The following is a 21,219-nucleotide window of genomic DNA, read 5'->3' on the forward strand; positions in this document are numbered from 1 at the left end:
TTGACTGCAGAGCTCAGGTCATGAAAACACCAGGCTCCTAATTTAAAATATAAAAGCAGCTATGGCACTGTCTAACACCTGGAATGAATAAAGTGAGGAATTGACTTCAGGTTTTTCGCATGACTCTTTAATAACAGTGACTTGTTAGACGATGTATTTTGGCACAGAAACATCCAAAAGGATCTGATTTATATTTCTCTGTATGTGGTCACATTCCTGTTCTCCTCTGGCAGCTCGGGATTCACCACTTCTTCTTTTTAGAATTTGCTTTCACGTGTAGCTAGAAGAACAGCATGAATTTAATTATAGAGATTTTCTTTTTTTGTTTGTTGTTGTTGAAATGACCAAAACATACCCAAAGGACGTCGACAGAGCTCCATGAGAGTCATTCAAATAACTTTATTAATCTGAGTAAGAGAAATTGCATACAGCAGCTCACCACCCAGATCAACGGATACAAATACAAAACAGTAATGGGGACGGCTGCTTTGCTGCCATGTTGTTTATGAACATCAAAATGTAACAAAAGGAGCACAGGATACATTTTTGTTATTTGTGCATGTATTTAAAGAGTAATGGAGAATATGCACTGCACAGATGTGAATGAATATAAAAACCTTGAATCCTGACATACGCATTATTAAGCTGAGTTTATTTTGAGTTCACTATCGAGGGTCTGAAGAAGAGGAAGAGGGCAAATGCTGCAACATGAGCACCAGGTCTGCTTGTTCGTCACCAACACAACATCGACAATCAGAAGAAAATCCTCAATTAACGAATGAAAGCAGCGACGACACAGCCGGAGGAAGACATGGACCTCTGTGAGAAACTCAAACCATCTACATCCCGACCGCTCGGTCTTCTGTCTGTCGTTCTGTGCAGAGTTTGAAACTCCAGTTGCCTCCCACAGTCCAAAGTGTGACGAAAAGCTAGAAAATAGAAATGTTCAAATAAGACATGTTGTCCAAACTGTTTTAATAAATTGAATATTATCTGGATGAAAATCAAACTAAACCAAATTTGTTTGCTGCCACCAACTTTTCAAGGAGCCAAGTACTTGTCATCGATTTGTTTCGTCCTCCCCCGCTGGCTTGTGATGCAGCCACATGCCAGCATCACATGAATCTGATTATCCTTGTAATTCTGCACCGCTCAAGCAGAGCTGTCCTTTTCACCACTCCAGTGAGATCAGGGCCCATGTGGCTGCCCTGGACTTCTCCTCTGAACTTTCCAGCTTCTTTTTCTCCCCCTCTGTTGTGGATGGTCGCTGAAAAGGAGGAAAACAAAACAGTAAGAAATGCTTTGGCTGTAACAGTAGAAATGTCAGGCACCAGGTTGTTGTATCTAGAGATTTCTAGTGAATCATTTGTGTTCCTGAGCTCCAGGACATGCTCCTCCCTGAGGGAATATGACGCTTTGACCCAATGTCGTCTTACTTCTTGTTCTGCCCTTTTTCTTCACAGGAGAAAATGGAGAAGCCTCAACTTTAGGTCCAGTTTATGTTGTGTATTCTACTGAAGATCACCACAACCTGAATAATCCCAAACCCAGGTCACTTCCATTGCTTTCCCTGTGTCAACGCAGCTGCAGGAATGGAAAGAGGAATTGTGGTACGTTCAACACAAAGCCCAAATTCATCAAAAATGTTGTTTATCTACAAATATTCTTCAGCCATTATACAAGTAGCTGTTATAAGAGGAAAACGTACTAGCTGTTGTCTCATATCCTTATTTCTACAAACAATGAAAGTGTTGTAATGTTCTGTTAATGACTTAATTCAATTTAAGTCAAACTAGAGCAACAAGTTGCCGATTTAGTTTACATGTTCTTAAGGTTTGAGGAAATTAGGGTTCATCAATAAGTATTAAAACAAAAAATTCCCAAACTAAAGCTTGCACTTGGAAAAGCGTGACTCTACTTGGTAACACACAAAAGAATAAAGTTTGTTCAACTGAAAGATAAGTTATATTAACACAATTGCTAACTTCATTATGAGAAAACTTAGTTTATTTTTGTATTACCAGTTAAAGTATTTTAACAACTTTTTTTTCCCTGTGAAATTCCAGACCATAGAAATCCTCGAGCCCTTTCCGTGTTTAAAAAAAAACTTTATTGTATTTGTCTGTTCCCTGTGAAATGTTTAACATCACCGACCTCACATGTAGATAAAAGACGACTGGTCCGGGCACAGTCTGGACCTGTTCACCTACCCACAGCACTACCACGAGGACATAGAGAGCATTTATATCCCACACGGGGTCATCATGAACAGGTAAAAACACACATTCTAGGAAAGGGAGAGTTCTTCATCATTTCCCCAGTCATTGATGTAACGTCTCCCGCAGGGTCGAGCGTCTGGCCCACTACATCAAGGACGACTTCGGGGACGGCAACATAATGGTGCTGTGCGTCCTGAAGGGAGGATACAAGTTCTGTGTCGACCTGGTGGAGTTCCTCAAAATTCTTGGCCGCAACTCGAACAAGTACCTGGAGACCCGGGTGGAGTTTATTCGTCTGAAGAGCTACCTGGTAGGAGAAGTGCATGATGCATGAAAACAAGTCACAGCAGAAGTCACATATTTTCCTCAAGTGGCTTCAGAATCTCTGCAAACAACTGCCTCATATCCTCAAACCCTTAAAGATAAGATACAATAAGATAAGACTTTAATAATCCCTTAAACTAATTCCTGTGCCAGCTTGTTCCAAGACAACAATATATAACAGAGTGTTAAGGATATGGTCTTGCTTGTAAAAGAGATATAAATAAACCAGCAAAGAAAAATGACAGATTTATTTTATCCCCAAAAACATTTCAATATTTATTTAGCTGTTTTCTGTCTATGAGAAAATCGTGTAGTGTTGTAATGACAAGTCGATATCACTTTAACAACAACTTTTAAAATGGATTTGTTGCTTTTTGAGTTGGAATACATTCACATATACAAATAATGTAAAAATATATGAATTACAGCTTAATCAATAATCAAAACACTCCTGTAGTTACAGTCCTACATTTGTGCACCAAAGTAAATTTGACGATCTCTTATGTATCTCAGGGATGTATGTTACTCTAGGCCCGGCCACCAGAGGTCACTGTTGTTCATGTTTAGTGAGGACACGCCACACTCAGGCAGGACACTTCAAGCTCAGGTCAAGAAAACAGCTTCTGACACCGTCTAACACCTGGAATGTGTGAACTGAGGAGTTGACTGCAGGGATGATGTTTACCATCATATAATTCTGCATCACTCTTCCACACCGTCACTTGTTAGACGGTGTGTTTTGGCTCAGACACGTCCAACGGGATCTGATTTATATTTCTCTGCATGTGGTCACATTCCTGCTCTGCTCATGCAGCTCAGGGGAACAGTCACCATTTCTATTTTTTTTATAATTGAGTTTAAGTAGCTGCAAGAGAGTTTTTTTTTTTAATTACATAACAATTTATTAAAAAAATACAGTCGCAAAGAATAAAAACACTAAACATGTAATTTGAGAAATGTACGAATGACCACCCATAAAAATAATAAAACCTAGAATTAGTGATGACGCAGTCAGTCTCATGGGTCACGATGGAGTCATGTGACCTGCCCCCAGGACGGGGATCTTGTCCATGTCACAGTTTGTCTTGTGTCTGTTGTTGTGTATTTTCTGAAGAAAGTGTGGTGGGATTGCTGCTTTCGACAAACTTTGAACATTATTATAATTTCAATATTGTTTTTATTATTATATATTACGCTTGCACAACAATTCCATCACATTATACATTCACAGTCATTGCAAAACCAGTGTCCCTTTGTGCATTTGTTTTGCATTAATGCAGAGTAAAGCCAAGTTATTGAGAAACACTACAGTCGGATACAGTTTGTCCTTAAGAAAACATATGTTCCTCCGTTTCCCAACCAGCAACCTGGCAGACGCTGTTATTGTCGATTACAGTGGCTGAAAAACAACCGTGCAGTAAAGAGTTACAACATCTCTATATGATGTTGTTGTTGCTTAAGACGACATTCTTCTTCTTCTTCTTCTTTTTCTTCCCAGAATGACCAATCCACAGAGGACCTGCACATCATAGGAAGCAGAGATCTGTCGTTCCTGCGTGGAAAGGTGTGTGTAAATTAGAGTTAAACACGTCAACACAGGTGGACAATAGAGAATGTTACAGTGATCCTGAGAGCTCGACGCTCTACAACTTGAGAAAACCCATGTGAATATACACAACTTACACAACACAACCAAATACTCACAATCAAATACTCACAACACATCCTACTACTCTCAACGCAACCAAATAATCACAACACAACCAATTCCCACATCAGAATCAAATATTCACAACAAAACCAATACTCACAACCAAATACTGTCAACCAAATACCACAAAACAATCAAATACTTGCAACCAAATACTCACAACAGGAGTATTCGGTGAGTATTGATTATTTGATTGTGTTGTGAGTCTTTGATTATGAGTTTTGATTGTATTTGACTGTTGACCCCTCAGGACCACAGCAGAATATACCTTATCTGAGTTTTCCTCTGAGAATATTGAATTTACAACTAAAACAAGGACAGGAAATTACTTTTATCTGTTCGTATAACTCTCTTTAATACGTTTTTACAGCCCAACACTTGCCCTTAAAGCAACACACACATTCCTATATCTCATCATTTAGAGCAGTTTTGCTCCATCCTCGTCTCTGTGTGCATCTCACAGGAGTGTGACTTTGTTAAAGTGGTTTGCCCTTCGCCAGCGTCGCCATGAATCAGAAACATCAGGCAAACAAATGTTCCCACGAGGCAGATTTACTGACTGTTCATCCCTGTTCCGCTCTGGAGGGGAGGACACAGGCATCGTGAGGAATCATCCCTCCTCCCGACATCCTCCTCTGAGATAGTAAAAGAACTTCACTTTACTCGGCTGATTTAATGCCCACACGCACTCGCTTTAAAAACAGGCTAATGTGGAATTCTCTTAAGTGAAAAGGTTGGAGGGGAAAAAGCTGAGGCTGGAACAGAAAACATGAATCACTGCAGTTTGTCTGCGTCAGTCAGGTCAACGCTCTTGTCACAATCCCTCACTCCGATGGAAATATTGAACACGAACCTCCCACTTAGTCTCTTATAATATCACAGAACTCTTTATTAGTCACCTGAGCTTTGTGGGGCCTGATGAGGTTGAGTCATACGAGCGCAGAACAACAATGGAGAAGCAGCGACGGCAAAGAAAAAGTAAATGTTAACTTGAAGCTGACATGAGCTCCTGTAGTTTCCACGATGTTGAATCCAACAGCTCCAGTGGCTTAAGCCCGAGGTTTATTGTGAAAATCGGACAAGTTTGGTTTAAAATCTCGTTCAAACAGAGTGTGAGTGACCTGAAGACACAATCAGAGGCTTTGGCACGTGGATAAAATATTGGTTCCTAAACCATTTGTCTTATCATTTCACTCTAAACGTCTTAGGGTCCAACAGCTCGTCGACATATAGCTGTGAAATGTTGTAGAGGCATTCATGGTACCCAGAGGATGTCTCCCATCTTTTAAATGTAGCGCCACCATGAGGTTAACATTTTTGCTTTTGAGTGATTTATCTAAGATGTAAAAGATAGCGCTAATAAGCAAATGTTAGCATGCTAGGATGTTTTTAATGTATTTTTGTCTTTTATCTATTTATCTAGCTAATAGATAGATAGATAGATAGACAGGAATTTGAATTTGTGAATTTAAATGTGGTTTCGTAACTGTTGGGCCTTGGCAGAAGTACAAACACTCTTTGACTATGAGGTACAGAAAAGACACAAAAGTCATAATCTAATAATCCCATGAGAGCTAAAAACAATGATGCAGAGCAGAATCAAATATTTGCCAAGGTACAGTTGTGGTCCAGCTGGCTCCAGATTGTGTTTACACTTTGAAGCACGCACCATGACAGGTTAGTTACGTTTGAGTTTCCATCTTGTCTTACACGTCCCCGTCTAGTTTCTCCGAGTGTTATGTAACAGGGTTCAGGTGTAGCTCGGGAACACTGGCCGGCCGCCTGCATTCTCTCCAATCGCTCCCCCCAAACCATAGATACTCTCCACTGGTCGAACAAAGAGCCGCTCGCACTCGGCCAAAAGGAACAAGGAGTCACTTGAAACCTGGAGGGAAAGTGTGCAACACCCGGACACTCAAAGTGACTTTATACTCACTTCAGGCACAGATGTCCATTACAGCGGAGGACAGAATGAGTCTGTGTTTTTGTAAAGGCGTTTGAGATACTGCTAACATTGTCGCCATAGATACCGTCTCTAACAAATGTAAAATTCACCGAAACAACCAGCCTTTATTTTGACTTTGCTGGAACCGTGTTAAAACTCAAAGGCCCCGATGTACTAATGTCTGCCTGTTTTTCTTTTCGCATGTTACCAAGTGTGTGCTGATTGTTGAGGTGAGTGTCCGATACTTTTGTCTTACAACTTCTCAGAGACTTTAAATAAAGATGGACGACACGACAGTTTCCCAAAAAGTGAAGCCAAATCATCTGAATGGTCCCCTGATGGCTGGTTGCAGTCTATGGTCATAAACCATGTGTCCTCCATGTTAGCAGATGGGATATGGATAAAACTAAAAAGTCCTAATATATTTTTCCCATAGATGTTTTTTAAATCACTTATTTAGTTCTTATCAAACTGATGTAACCCTTGAATTAAAACACATCTCTGTAAGTGAGAGAAAATTGTTTTGTTTATAGAAAATCAACATATATGAAATAAAAGTAAAGTAAATAAGAATAATACTCGAGAAAAAGATCCAAACATCTCTGTATCACTTTTCCCCTCTCTGAAAGCATCCGGCCCTCAAACGTCCCTCCTCATCTCTCCTCCCTTCCTTTGCTCTTCCCTTCCCTCAGGCCATAGTTGACACAGGAAAGACCATGAAGGCCCTTCTGAAGCATGTGGAGACCTTTGAACCCAAGATGGTCAAGGTCGCAGGGTGAGCCCGTCATTCGATCGTCTGTGTTTTCCCCCCCCCCACACACCAGTGGAAATGCCAAGCGTGTGACGAGCACGAGAAGAAGATATCACTCGTCCACATTCGCTATCTGGTGTGCATGGGCAGTTCCCTTTGTGTTCCGAAGATCACACACACAAGATAAACATCTTTCCTCCCTGATGGCTTGTGTTGAAAGTTATTTCCTTTTTTTTAAAACTCCGCGTAAAGCTGTTTGAGTGTTGGCATGTTACATCTATGTAAGTTTCCTCTTTGGAATGGGGCGTGTATTTGTTAAAGTGATGATAATTAAAAACAGTACTCGATACAAGTAGTTATTCATCATAATACTTTGTTGTGCTGTAACTTTTCATGTAACGTGTGTTTTAGTTTGCTGGTGAAGAGGGTCCCCAACATGGCTGAACATCTGACCGACTGTAAGTACTCGTGGTTTCTACACGATTGTTGGTTTGTTTCGTCTGCTAAGAAAGATATATTTTCATTTCTGTCTGTTTGTCTGACTCATAGTCTGTATACTGGTCCGACTGCCAGCAGGATTATGCAAAAACTACTCAACTGGAGCGGATTCGATTAAGGGGGCAGATCTTGGAATGGTTATTTGGATCTGCACCAAATTTCACAGAGTTATCAGTCCCCAAAAGATGCCGGATTTGTTTAATCAAGATCCATGAATTGTTCTCTGATAAAGCAACAAAGATATTGAAAACGCCCTATCTCGAAAGATAGGAGTGAGAAAAACAATTCCTTCATCTGCCCCATGATCCAGATCTGCACCAAAACGTTATGGGCTTCTTCCCTGACCCATACAGCATCCATCCACCAAGTTTTTTTGTAATGTGTCCTGTAGTTTTTGCATAATCCTGCTTACTTATTAACATTCCTGTCTGCATTTGCTCTGATAGATGTTGGATTTGAAATCCCCAACCGCTTTGTTGTCGGTTATGCGCTGGACTACAATGAATACTTCCGTGACCTGAATGTAAGTGAGTGGGCCGAGTGACACGGCCGCACGCCGCACACGACCTTTAGAGAGGCTGAGAGAAAGAGATGAAAGAGATGGGATGGGAGAGTAAACTGCTGCAAATCAAAGAGACGTCCGCTGCCCTTGAAATCTAGACTCACCCAGAGAATCCTCCCTGTCTGAGGAGACTTTAGATGTCACTTATACCTGAGTGTATGCACGACTCCACCCCCCGCTCTTCCAAATATGGTAACTTTTGGTAGATGGCGCTGGAAAAAATGCTAAACTTGAGGCTTCAAAATGACAGCTCACAAACAACTAAAACGTCATATACTCATTTTTTTATTAAACAAGTTGTTGGATTGTGAAGTCTCGTCCACACATTTGGATGAATTCAAATTTTAAAACTTGAATTTGTCCAATATTGTGTTTTCCTGATCACGTCTCTCATTTCTTTTCTTTTTCTTGGTCATTTCTACATTTTTACCCTCGTGCAAAGAAACCATCCTTTTTCATCTGAACTATTTTATTTTGTTCTACTTCACTAGGCTCGTAAACCCTTTTACTCTTTCTACACTCCTCGGGTCAGGAGTGCAATCATTCCTGTTATCCTTGTCGCCCCCCCACCCCCCTGACAGTTTATTTCACGCCCGATTTCTCATTCCCTGAAATTAGTGAGAGCAAATCCATGTGAGCTTCGTCATTTTTATTTCTGCTAAGACGTGGCCTCAAATTTACCTCTGACTCATGTGAAACACTAACCCCACACTGACTCCCCTAGCTTTGGGTGAGTGTGTGTGTGTGTGGTGCTGCATGTACTGTATGTGCTGTATTATTTTGTGTGTGTGTGTCCTGTGCATGTTTGAGGGGGGTGGTATTCATTACGAAGGTTTGAAACAGGGTGACGTGTGGAATGCAGAGGTTAGGATCTCATTATCAGGCAGAGTTGAAGCTTCCCCCTCTTATCTGTCCTTATCCTGCAGGAGAAATATGAGTTAAACCCCCGGGACGCCCAAAGTTAGATTTATGAACGTGTCATATCTTTGTAGATTACCTTCAAATCACTGCAAACTTCTCTGCATGGCACATTATGCTGGAATGTCCCATATGGGGCGGTGATCTTAAACACACATTGTGCCATCATCAGATTCAATATTCATGGACAAGATTAAAACTGTTAATTTAAGCTAATTCCTCTTTCTCCCACTTCTTTCTTTTTCAGCACATCTGTGTTATCAGCAAGACTGGAAAGATGAAGTACAAGATTTGAGAGGAATTAAAACCACGAAATATGCCCAGTTTTTACACAGCGGCACAAAACTACATGTTAGGGCTTTTTGCAGCTGGAAGCTTTTTGCATTTAAATGTGTATTTGTATGTAACTTGTATTTTTTTTTTAAGTTGCTCATCCAAATTTGTGGAAGGACTTCATGACATAGCTTTAAATTAAAAACGATATGTTCCACGTGATGTTGTGTTGCCTCGTCCACCCTTTTGGATAAATGAGAGAAAGAAGCGCCGCCCACCAGGAGAGGACGTTGGTGACAGATGGAGCGAGCTTATGGACGCTGGCATCGCTGTGCCCGGACGACGCCCACCTCTGACTCATGGAAAACACACAGTGGGCGCAGCAGACAGGCCGACCGGCGTCTCCACACTGACATTTGTTTCCAACTTTAACCGGGCTCTGCTGCAGATGGGAAACAAAAACATAACAATTCACCAGGCAAAACCAAAATTGGTGATGTGTAAGTACTTGTGTACCGAATTCCACTCTCATAGTTTGTCAGTAAAACTCTCTTTATGTATTTTATACCACATGTTGAGTAGATTTCCCCCCCCCCACATTTACTGAGCTGCCCCAAGTGACTTCAACTTTTTTCAGACACAAAATTCTGAAAAATGTCAGGAGCAACTGACCCAGACTCAAACTTGTTCTCACATACAGGCCCTCTGGAAAATTTCAGGAAATAACCAGAGTTGATGAATGGCAGAGACACTAGGAAGCTGTTTTTTAAATTCATACTGATGGCGGAAAGCTTCTCTGTGATCAACTGGTTTGGAAACAGTAATGGTCCACAATGCAATTACACATGTCTGATGTGGAAATATGGAGCCTCCAGTGCACAAACACTGAGAACGGTCTTTTAAGAGATGTTGAAGAAATCTTTGGGGGGGGGGGGTGAAGCTTTAATGGCAGCAAAACCTTTGAAATGTCAAATTAATTAATTGTTCTTTCATCATAAATTCCTCAATTACTGTTAAGGAAAACAATCTCTTTATTCCACTGGTTCGTAAATAAACAAACATTAAGGCCTGTTGTGTTTTCATAAGGTTTTTACTGCGACAATTAAGCTCTTAGTGCTTGATCTCTGGGGGAGAGTGCTGCAGTGTGAAGGCTAGAAATCAAAATACCTGCAGACTGCAGCACAAACATACACATTTGACACACACACACACACACACACACACACACACACACACACACACACACACACACACACACACACACACACACACACACTCTGAGGTATTTTCTGTGTTCTGTTGCCATCATCCGTGTGACTGAGAGAGTCAATTGTGCATGTCGACAAACAGAGCCGAACAAGCTCCACTTCACCCAGCGTGCACTCGGGGAGTGTTATCATGTGGCTACGCGCTCTTTATTCTAAACCACCTGAAACTCCAAACACATAACATGACGGGCAACCGTGAGCACATGGAGGAGTTATTATGATTATTCTGATTTGTCATCATCAGGGGATATAACATCTCGACGGAAAGATGGTGAAGTAATTAGGGTTTAATCTGGGTTGAGCACTTAACCTGTGCACTCGGCACCGCTCCATGTAAACAAACGTCTACAGATTCAAAAGTCTAAACCGTAGGATCATATATTATCATTTTGGTTGTTCCAGACATTTTTATTTCCAAACCTGAGACTATAGCTACCGCATGTTTTTTCCCACCTGACTTTTTACAAGCATGTTTCCAAAGGTAATGGTCCAGCACCGGCGACAAGGCCTCTCCAAGTGAAATGACCTGGTAAATGAGTTGCTATGTGGACAATACAAGTGGCTGGAAACAAAAGAGAGATCTGGGAGGTTTGGAGCGTTGCGTTTCCATGTTGTGCTTTCAAAACGCTCTCAGGTTTCACATCTGTGGCGGTAAACAACACCTCCGCTAACACGTTCAGAGGAACCCTGCGCTCAGTCGGGTTTTATCGCTTGTCCTTGACCCTTAAGGTGCAGAGCAATGAGATAAGGAAGACGAAAAAGACGCTCAACAAATTACGCAGCGTTTTAGTTGTGTGCTATCTGTTCATCTGGAGCCACAAAGACCCCCGTTGTTCCTGCGGCTGCAGCCCCATGTGTCCTTATCATAAAACATCAGCACTTGGCGGTAGTGGTTAACTTATCCCAGCGCTAATGCCACCCGCATGGCCCTGGGAACCCGGGGGCCATTGTCTTTCACCTTGAGGCAGGGTTTGTTGAAAGCAAGATGGGACAAAAAGCCTTGCGGTTTTCACATGCTGCGGCTTTGTAGTGTTCCGTCAAGGGAACAGAGGAAGGGGCCAGTCCAGGAAAGTAGGCTACAGGTAAACTGCGCCCAGCACAAAAGGAACAAAACGGGAATTGTACATTTGAATGGCCACACATCCATGCGTTTGACACATGAAGCCAGTGGCTGGAGACGGGGGCAATAGGATTAGATGTCACATCACCAGCTCAACAGAAAGAGAGCGTGTTTCTCAAAACCAGCTGTTTTCTTGTTTTACCTGTAGATTCAAACATTTCTTATGGGTTTAGTGTTAAAGATGTAGGTTGTAATTGGTGGAGTTTTGTATTTAACAGCCAGCCATGAGCAATAAAGCAAATATGTAATTTTCCCAAAATGTCAAACTATTTGTGTTTGTGCTTCTGCTGAATTTTAATCTGAATTTAGCTACCGGTCTCGAAAAGATTACACTTCATTCCCAGTTTGGAACTGGATGAAAACTGCTTTACTGACGCATCTTCGGTCACAAATAGAAAGAACATCCTCTCTGGCATTCATTGTGTTCCAGTTATAGACCGGCTGGCCAGAGGGTTTGATGGATTGACTGCTGCTGGGTTTCATCCAGTCATCAAACTCTGTGCCAGGTCCACTTACACAACCTGGAGCGGGTCGTGATCCTCATCCTCTTAAACTCTCAAGCTCAACTACGGCTTAAAGAAGAACCTGATGAATAAAGCTGTATGTAGGTGGTGTTTGATGGATGTCGTCTTGTCTGTGTGGATGAAGGAACCAGTTTCACTCACTTTACATTCTTTGCTGCAGAGTCATTTCCACCTGTCCTAATCCTGACGCTGCCGGGCTTTGAACTTGGGCTTCATGTGACGTCCTAATCCAGCCAAACATTTTGCTGCCACGAGACGGTTTGTAATCTCTCTCCTGAATGTTTGAGTCGATCTGATTCTGCAGTCACATATTTGGTGTAAAGGAATCAGCAGTCGAAGTTCATACAAATGCTTTTGCAGAGCGTTCTGCAGAGGCGACTGAAATAAGGTCGGAAAAAGTGAAATTAAAGATAAAAGTGTGCTGTTGTTACTCACCATCCATTCATCTAAACCCCTCTGTCCTCACTTTGCCATTCATAAAAACAACAAAGTGCTTTCTTGGGAAAACTTTTTAATAGTTCCCTTGTGGGTTTTTATACACATATACAGATAATGGGCTGTAGGTGGGAGGAAACAAGCAGAAACTTCATTCCTCTCCGGAGTTTAGTCTCTGATGCACTCGCTGTCAAATCAATACATTCCTCTTGCTGCATTATTAATGTAGTATGAGTTTAATAAACACATTTCATCCGATGAATAAGAACCCGGTGTTTACCGTCACATAGCGCAGAGTCCCACTTACATCAGTTTAAGTTGGCCTTTGTCTGGGTGAGGGTGCACCAGTTCTTTAGACAATAGCGCCTCTCTGAAACCAGGGAAACCTCGCCACAGTGTGGGTCAGAGGAGTCCCATTGTCCTATCTTCTATTGTGCCGCTGGAGGAGCCTGCAAACAGAAAACTGTCAGCCTTTGTCTTTCTGCACATCAGCTGTGTGGCCCTTTTTTTTTTCATGCGAGTCCCATGTGGCCGCCATGCCCTACATGTCCCACGTAATAAAGTTAAGGACAGTTGATAATGGCTGGGCAAATATGTTCCACCGGTTGAGCGTTAGGAAACTGGAGAGCTCAGCATATGTGTGTGGGCCTCGGGCTTCTGCCCCGTCAGTTAATGATGTTCCTGGGATTTCAGTTGCTCACTTTAAAAAGGACTGAAAGGCTTAATGACAGAGTGGGAGAGCAAAGTGTTTATGAGCCGATGGCTGTTTATTCAAATGTGTTGAGAGAGAGGGCACGTTTCACTCCAGTAAACAAGTTAGATAATCGGAAAAATATAACTTATGTGGAGACGTATCAAAACTTTTATAGTATCAACAGTACAAATTGTACAGAATGGTTACTTATACGCATTTATATCTAGATAGATAGATATCTTATCTTATCTCTCTCTCTATATATGTATCTTCTCTCTCTCTCTCGATCTATCTATCTTATCTCTCTCTCTCTATCTATCTATCTCTCTCTCTATATATGTATCTTCTCTCTCTATCTCTCTCTCTCACTCTCTCTCTCTCTCTGTCTCTATCTCTCTCTCTCTCTCTCTCTCTCTCTATATATATATATATCTCTCTCTCTTTCTCTATCACTCTCTCTCTGTCTCTCTATCTCTATCAATCTATCTATCTATCTATCTATCTATCTATCTATCTATCTATCTATCTATCTATCTATCTATCTATCTATCTATCTATCTCTCTCTCTATCACTCTCTCTCTCTGTCTCTATCTCTCTGTCTCTATCTATCTATCGACCAGCTTCCACTCTATTGGAATTGTTATGTAACAACACCTCCGATTGGCCCGCTTCGAAATTCCAAATTTAAACCGACCGCCCGATTGGACGCCGCCCTGCGAAGTGGGTGGAGTCTGTGGGCGTGGCCGGGGCAGGGAGTCCGGGAGACTGTCCCCAGACCGTCGCGCCGCCAACAGGAGAACACGCACGACTGCACGTTACTTTCTGCGCGTCCGCTCGCACTTCGCACTGGTTTTGGCGTCGAGCCGCGGCTCCGGGATGAAGGGGAATGAATGAAGGCGGGAGGCTGGACCATCGTCGGCGCTCCCCGGCGGAGGAACGCGCGCTGGAGGGCGGTTACCAGGGTTTTTTTTTCCTTCGTCCTACTAACAGGTAGCGAGCTCCGCAGCCCCGGGAGCGAGGAGCCCGAGCGTCCCGCTTTCTAAGCTCCCTTGACAGCCTGCGTGTTCCCCACCCAGCTCCGGGAGGATTCGAACCCACACACACACACACACCAGCTCTTCACCTCAGAACATGGACGACGTGTTGGCTTTGTCCGGGTTTCTAACAGGTAGGTTTCTTCTTCTTCTTCTTGTGTTTCCTCTCGCAGCAGCAACCTGTCGTGGATCTGTCAACAGCAGCCGAGGCTCCGTAGTAACGGACTCGAGGGGATTTTCCCTCTTAAAGCCGCTGGAGGAATAAACCTCATGACGGCGGGTGTGTGCACCGCAGTCCTTTCTCCCTCCTCACATGCACACGAGTAACAGCCGGTGTTTACATGCATGTGTGCAAATACCAGTATGAAGGTGCCTCTGTGCAGGAGGACACCCTCAACTAGCAGCTATCCACCTGCTGGGCCAGCTCCCTCTCATCCACACACACCAGCAACTGCTCTGGGATATATACAGGAAGCTGAAACTCGTGCTGCATTGGAAAAGAACTACAATATGTAATATATAAAAGTTATAATAGACCCTTGTGTGTGTGTGTGTGTGTTACAGAAACGAGCAATAAGACTCATACACAAGGTCAATGCAAGAGAACAAACCCAACAGACTGGTTATCGAGTCCTATGTGTTGGAACTTTTTATTATAAATATATTTGGTTATGTGTAAAGATACCTGGAAACATACAGAAGCTGTTAATTGATATCAAATGACCCCGAAACGTAGAAAGTCCATTAAAGTACATTATGTGTTTTTATGTATATGGAGTGAAACTGTGGAATCGATTCAAAATCTATTGTTGATCAATTTTTGTTATGGGATCTGTGAAAAGAAATGAAATCAGAAAGGATCTACGTGTGCATGTTATTAAGATGAAATATGTAACGTAAAATATTTTTCTTCTGCCTGCTCTTATTTGTAACTATCGTTTAGTAGTACACTTGTTATTGCATTAGTGACTCAAATATTTCAATGTTCTCTCAATATTGACCTCAGTTTGATTGATTTTTATTGCCCCTTCCACTAAATTTCAAAATGTAAAAGGACTTTTATTCAGACATGTAGATTTTCAGTATAATCTTCATTCAGAAGTAGTTAAGATGTTCTCGTGTCCTTGAGTGACCAGGTTCATCATAAATTTATAAACCTGCAGCTTTGATGTGACATTTATTGTTGCTGTAGTTTCAGTCATTTTCAAAAGTTCATTTCAGGGCGTAATGTCCTTGCTTGAGTTTGGGTCTGAGAAGCGCATGATTGTGTATCTATCTTTTGTACAAACGTTTCTTTATTTGACCAACTTGTCCATTTTGTGTCCAGATTTCAACGGCTGACGGACATGAAGAAAGAGGACGGTGTGGATTAGGATTTTTCATCTTTTTTCTTTTGTTTTTTTTCTGGATTCATCCTCCTCACCTCAATGTGGGCTCTAAAGGACTTCTTCCTCCTCTGCGGTTTGAAATGAAATGATGGCAGCACGTTGGAGTGATTCACTACCGGCCAATGAGGAGAGTAAACAACACAAAGCCGTAACTCCGATTTGCGAGGTAAGACTTTGGATGCAGATGTGTCTCGACCCCTGGATGTCAAAGCAGGCTCCAGTGTGGTTTACTGATTCTTTAGCTAATTTGCTTCAATTTGAGGAACGAGGGATGTTTGATAAGTTTGTTCCTTGAGGAATAAATACACAGCTCTCGTCGCATGTCCGTGCAGGAAGTGAGAAGTTGATAACTTTTCTGGTACTTCTCCTTTGGGTAATTGAAAGTTGAACTTCAGCATAATCGGAGAAAATGGACAACGTTGGCCTTTGTGCAGTCGTCCACAATCCTCTGTCTCAAGGGCTTATCACTCATGGTGGCGACATAAGGGGAGGATGTTCTTTTATAGTGTAGAAGTAAGCTGCTGGATTCAAATATGGCCGTGAGAGGCTGGAACATGACCCTCGTCCCCGAAGGTCGATCACTGTCATTGACTAGATCAGACTTCTGCTCATCAGGGATTGGTTTGCTCCACAGTCGCTGGACCAAAGGCTCATTAATGGTTTTTCTTTCCGACGCACACAAAGAGATACGATCTGATGTAACGGTCACTGTCAACACGTCCTTTTACGTTGGCATGGTTGTTTATACATCCACTAGAGGGCAGTGCAGAGTCCAGACTCTCTGACAACAGCCACAATAGATGTTTGCAGTTTCTTGTCTCGTTGTCTCGCACAAACTTTTGGCTACACTACCCCCCCACGATATCCTGTGGTACTGCTCCGTTCCATCTGCTACGTGCCTATCCCTAAGCTTTCAGAAGGCTCAATCCCTTTCTCAATCTAATGTTCAGCATAAATGAGCCTTAAGTGTATAAATGCTAGATTTTCTACTTTTGACTCCTTGTACTTTAGGTCCATGAACCTTCCAATCAACAGTTGTATCTTGTTGACACATTATGTGCATTTCTTTTTACCAGATTAGAACATCTATTTTTGACACAGTGTGAGCTTTGTGCTACTTCCCTGCTGTGCCTGATGCTCGCATGTGGATTTACTGGTAATAACTGTCACCTGTACAGATGAGAAGGATCCACGAATCCTACTTATCGACTGTAACTTCATCAGCGCTAGTTCAAAGGTGTTCTCACTTTTAAGGAAATCCTTGACATGCACTCGGAGAGCGAGAGGACCAGAGCGAGTGTGAGCTAAGTGTTGCAGCGAGCTGCCAGTGTTCGGGGTGATAGGGTTCATTTTTTCCCCACTCTGACAAACTGGTTAAGTGCACAAAGAGAGTTTTGTGCTAGCAGTGTTAATCTTACTGGGTCTTTTGCAGGTCTGCATGCCAAACACTGATAAATGGCACATTGTAGAGCTCATCCTTTGCCTCTTACGCACGGTGGCTTCAGCTGTTACATCATCATCATCATCATCATCATCAGAGATTCCGGCTTGGCTAGGTACATGTCATAACAGCACTGCAGCGGTTGGCGTGTTTTGGATTAATCCATCATCAGAAAATGGCAACAGGGCTGTCTGTGCGCTGTAATCCTCTTACTATGTCAGAACTAGCCGCGGATGGACGACATAAATCTTTGGGAATAGGGTGAGGCGGTGTGCGAACGGTGCCAGAGTTTATGAAAGGTTGATGGGTGCTCAGAGCGGAGGTGTCTGCAGAGGTTGTGTGTTAGAAATACATCACAAGTAGAAGTTTGTCAGAGCTAATGAGAAGAGCATTCGGTTGTTTCTGTCCTGACTCCTGATTGAGCAGATTAGAGAGAATCAATGAGATAAAAGAGTTATCATGAATCGATAAGACGTTTTTTTCTTCTCCTCACTCTGGCAGCAGTGAGTGTCGGCGCGGTGCGGTTTTCCTCGCATCTGTTTCTTTCCCAATCAATGTTTCCCATAACATCACCTGACTTTCCATCACTGACACTAAAACTACAAACACCAAAGACTGAAGAACTGCCAGATGTTGAGCGGAAGCATCAAACATACATCAGCTCCGTCTCCACTAACTTCTCCGACCCCGACACTCTCCAGCTTCAGAGCTAAACCCACAGATTACGTTTTACTGGTTTTAAATAGTCCCCGTCACTCTAAGGATGCTTTTTGCAGCTTAATGCCCCGATGAGAGATTTGAATTTGCTTGTCTCTTGATAAATCAGAGTACCACATCTGTATATCTCTGCAGAATACACGAGTCACCTGTGAGTCAGTGTGCCAATATTTATCCTGAGATTTTTGCAGCCTGAGGCTCGACAGAGGAGGGAAGCAGGTGTTTTTATCTACCTGATGCCTCCTACAACACAAACACGAACTTTGCCAACTTTCAAGCTTCGCTGCACGTGAACTGCTGATGGGAGCTGAGACCGCAGGCGGGATGGGGCTCCCCTCTCCTCCTCCCACTCCCCCTGCATCATTCTGGCTTGCTAATGAGGGATACTGCAAGCAGTGAGCTCTCAAATATTACCCCCCCCCTCCCCAGACACACATGCTACTACTGTCAAAGCGACGTTAGCAACGCGGGGGTAATTTAGGCACAGCTGCCCCAGTCGTTAAAGAGAAAAACACCCCACGTGTATAACGTCTGCCTCCCTCTCTCCTGGCCTCATTCACACTGTCACACTGACACTAGCAGGGCAGTTATGGAGCAGCTGAGGCCTTCAGTTCTGCCCATATTAGGGAAACACTATTGACAAAAGATTGACGGACAAAGTGACTTTCTTGTTAGAATAAAGGCAGCGACTAACGGTTATTTTCAGTGTTTATTAAACTGTAAATTATTAGATATTTTATTATCTTACATATCAAATGCATGATATCTGCAAATCTGCACAACTGATAAACTGAAATTGTAGAATTTTGGGCATTTTTGATTGAAAGACTTACTGAAATTATGAATGGATTATCTAAATAATTGCCAAATACATTGACTTATCATTTAAATTTCAATCAACATAGTGGTTTCCTATGAGAATGAAACATATGAGAATGGGATTTTATCTTTTTCTACCATCCTGTGAAATACTTAGTAAACAATTAAATCAAAATCGCACTTCTCTTTTTCTGGGTCTCTTCCTCGTTTCATTTTTAAATCTTTACTTTCAAATCGATATTTGGCACAACCTGAGAGAACAAATCTGAAAGATGAAAGAAAGGGGAAGCGGTAAAGACTGAACCCAGTTGTGGATCTCTCTCTCCAGAAGGTATTGATCAGTACCATCATTCATGTAGTGGAGCACGACATCAATGGCGGTGCTCTGGCTGCTGGTGATGCTCTCAGCTTTGCTCTAAATATAGCCCCTCCCAGCACCATAACACCCCCCCACACACACACTAAGCAACATGCTTGTCTTTCACCCGTCCTCTATTCCCGCGTGTTTTTAGCAGGGCTATATTTATCCCATGGAAAGATGAATGCTCTGTGTGTGTGTGGAGAGAGAGAGAGAGAGAGAGAGGGAAAAAATGATCACTGTCCTGGAATTGCTGTTCGCTCTCTCCAGAAATCCCCGGATGTGTGAATGTTGGTCAGGACAGTATCATTATGCCAGGCTGGGAATGCGACAGTGGCCAGTTTGAGCCATGCAAGAGTTTAAAAAAAAAAGGGAGATTAAATCTTTCCACATACGTGTGCAGCTGCACACATTTAGCGTCAAAAGAAAAAGTGAAATTTCCAGTGTTGCCACAGAGCTCTAATTAAACTTATGATGTCACTTCTTCTGTCGGTGTATTTTAGTCCTTGCAAGGAAAAAAAATCTCAACAAAAACACATAACAGCGTCTGCAGAACCAAATCTCAAAGTCATTTATCAGTGTTTAGAATCGTTCATCAGTCACAGCAGAGACAAAAACGAGTTTGATTTGCATACATTTGCAAATCTAATGCGTCTCGTGCAGCATGTCGTGGTTCTTTCATATTCAGCAAACAAAACATTGACCTGGACGTGAACTGACGGCTGTTTTAGAACAAACACTCAGAGAGAGAGAGAGAGAGAGAGAGAGAGAGAGAGAGAGAGAGAGAGAGAGAGAGAGAGAGAGAGAGAGAGAGAGAGAGAGAGAGAGAGAGAGAGAGAGAGAGAGAGAGAGAGAGAATACGAGTGGTCTCTCTCTTTCCTCTCTCTCCCTCTCTGAGGGGTTTCCCCAAGTTTGGAAACACCAGATCTGCCTCACAGTTTATCGTCAATCTGAAAGTGTACTGTGTGTTTTGGCATCTCTTATCGGAATCAAACTTCCCGGTGGCTGTAGCTATTTTCTCCTGGAAAAGACAAAAAGGGAAACCGGTACACGTGCTGCGTCTGACTCAAGGTCACCCAAAATGTATGTGTGCGTATTACATGTGTCGGGCGGCCCCCTTTATCTTTTCCTCTTCTGGAGGGCTGACGTTCATGCTCGGCATGGCTCCGGCATGTTATCCGTCAGTCGGCTTAAAGTCCAGGCCGGCCGCAGTCGGGTTACTACATTATTCCACCGGCCACAAGCATGGATGGGTGATGGATGGATGCGCCGAGGGAGGGGAGGAAGGGAGGAAGGGAGAAAGCAAGAAGAGGACAGGGGGTGAGAGTTTAACATTTTGGGGCAATATGCCACACCTTTTCTGTTTCTTCTCCACCTTTTTGTTTGTTTGCTGTTCTACCAATCGCCTCAATGTCACAGCCTCTTCTGCCTGGATGCCCCCTCCCTCTTGTACAATAGGGGGGGGGCAGAAAGAAGATGGTGAGCAGTAGGAGTTTGAGGGGGGGGTTGCAGATGCAGGCAGACAGGCAGAACAGAACCAGTCTAATGCTCAGTGAGGCTGAGACGCTATCTATTACACATGCCCAAGGCATCTCTGTCAACACTTGCCCCCATCACTGCTCTATCTTTGGCTCCTAGACATGACATACACGAATCAGTCTGGGGCGTGTTGTGTGTGTGTGTGTGTGTGTGTGTGTGTGTGTGTGTGTGTGTGTGTGTGTGTGTGTGTGTGTGTGTGTGTGGAGTGCATCAACAGCTCGGTTTGTCTGAATATTCACACTCCTCTTCCATCCTGTCATAATTTACACCCTGCAGGCTCCATAAGCCACAGATTATGTAATGTGATGATGAATATATAGACTGCAGCTATGTAGAAGTTTCACACGGCGCTGAAGAAGACACAGGGCAAAGTTTGTCATATGACTGTATGTAAAGCTGCATTAAACCACATGTGCAAGAGCATTATTTGTTTTTAGGCGTTCTTTGTGTAACAGGGTGTTATCAGGACATATCTTAACCCGCCGTGTTAGCGTGGGCGTTCGAGGTCTTGGCAGGAAACCACATTATTTCCTCTCGGTGTCAGTCGTGGAAATGAACAAGGGAACACTGACTGAATGAAAGAGGGCCTGCTGATGAAGGAGCGGTTTCATGAATGGATGGCAGAGATGCCACCGAACGACGTCCACGCTGTTGTGACAGCTCCTGTCGTCTCTGGCACA

The 21,219-nt window shown here is 42.9% G+C and overlaps 1 protein-coding gene across 1 annotated transcript; it reads left to right on the forward strand.

Moving 5' to 3' along the window:
* The first annotated feature begins 1,128 nt into the window (after positions 1 to 1,128).
* On the forward strand, positions 1,129 to 10,270 carry prtfdc1a (phosphoribosyl transferase domain containing 1a). Its single transcript, XM_035142627.2, has 10 exons — positions 1,129 to 1,290; positions 1,464 to 1,610; positions 2,166 to 2,272; positions 2,346 to 2,529; positions 4,042 to 4,107; positions 6,412 to 6,429; positions 6,892 to 6,974; positions 7,362 to 7,408; positions 7,895 to 7,971; positions 9,176 to 10,270. The coding sequence occupies exons 2-10, from the start codon at positions 1,593 to 1,595 to the stop codon at positions 9,221 to 9,223; spliced, it is 648 nt and encodes a 215-aa protein (XP_034998518.1). The 5' UTR covers positions 1,129 to 1,290; positions 1,464 to 1,592; the 3' UTR covers positions 9,224 to 10,270.
* The last annotated feature ends 10,949 nt before the right edge of the window (positions 10,271 to 21,219 follow it).

The sequence above is a fragment of the Hippoglossus stenolepis genome, chromosome 19 (assembly GCF_022539355.2).
Source record: "Hippoglossus stenolepis isolate QCI-W04-F060 chromosome 19, HSTE1.2, whole genome shotgun sequence".
In the NCBI taxonomy this organism is placed as follows: Eukaryota; Metazoa; Chordata; class Actinopteri; order Pleuronectiformes; family Pleuronectidae; genus Hippoglossus; species Hippoglossus stenolepis.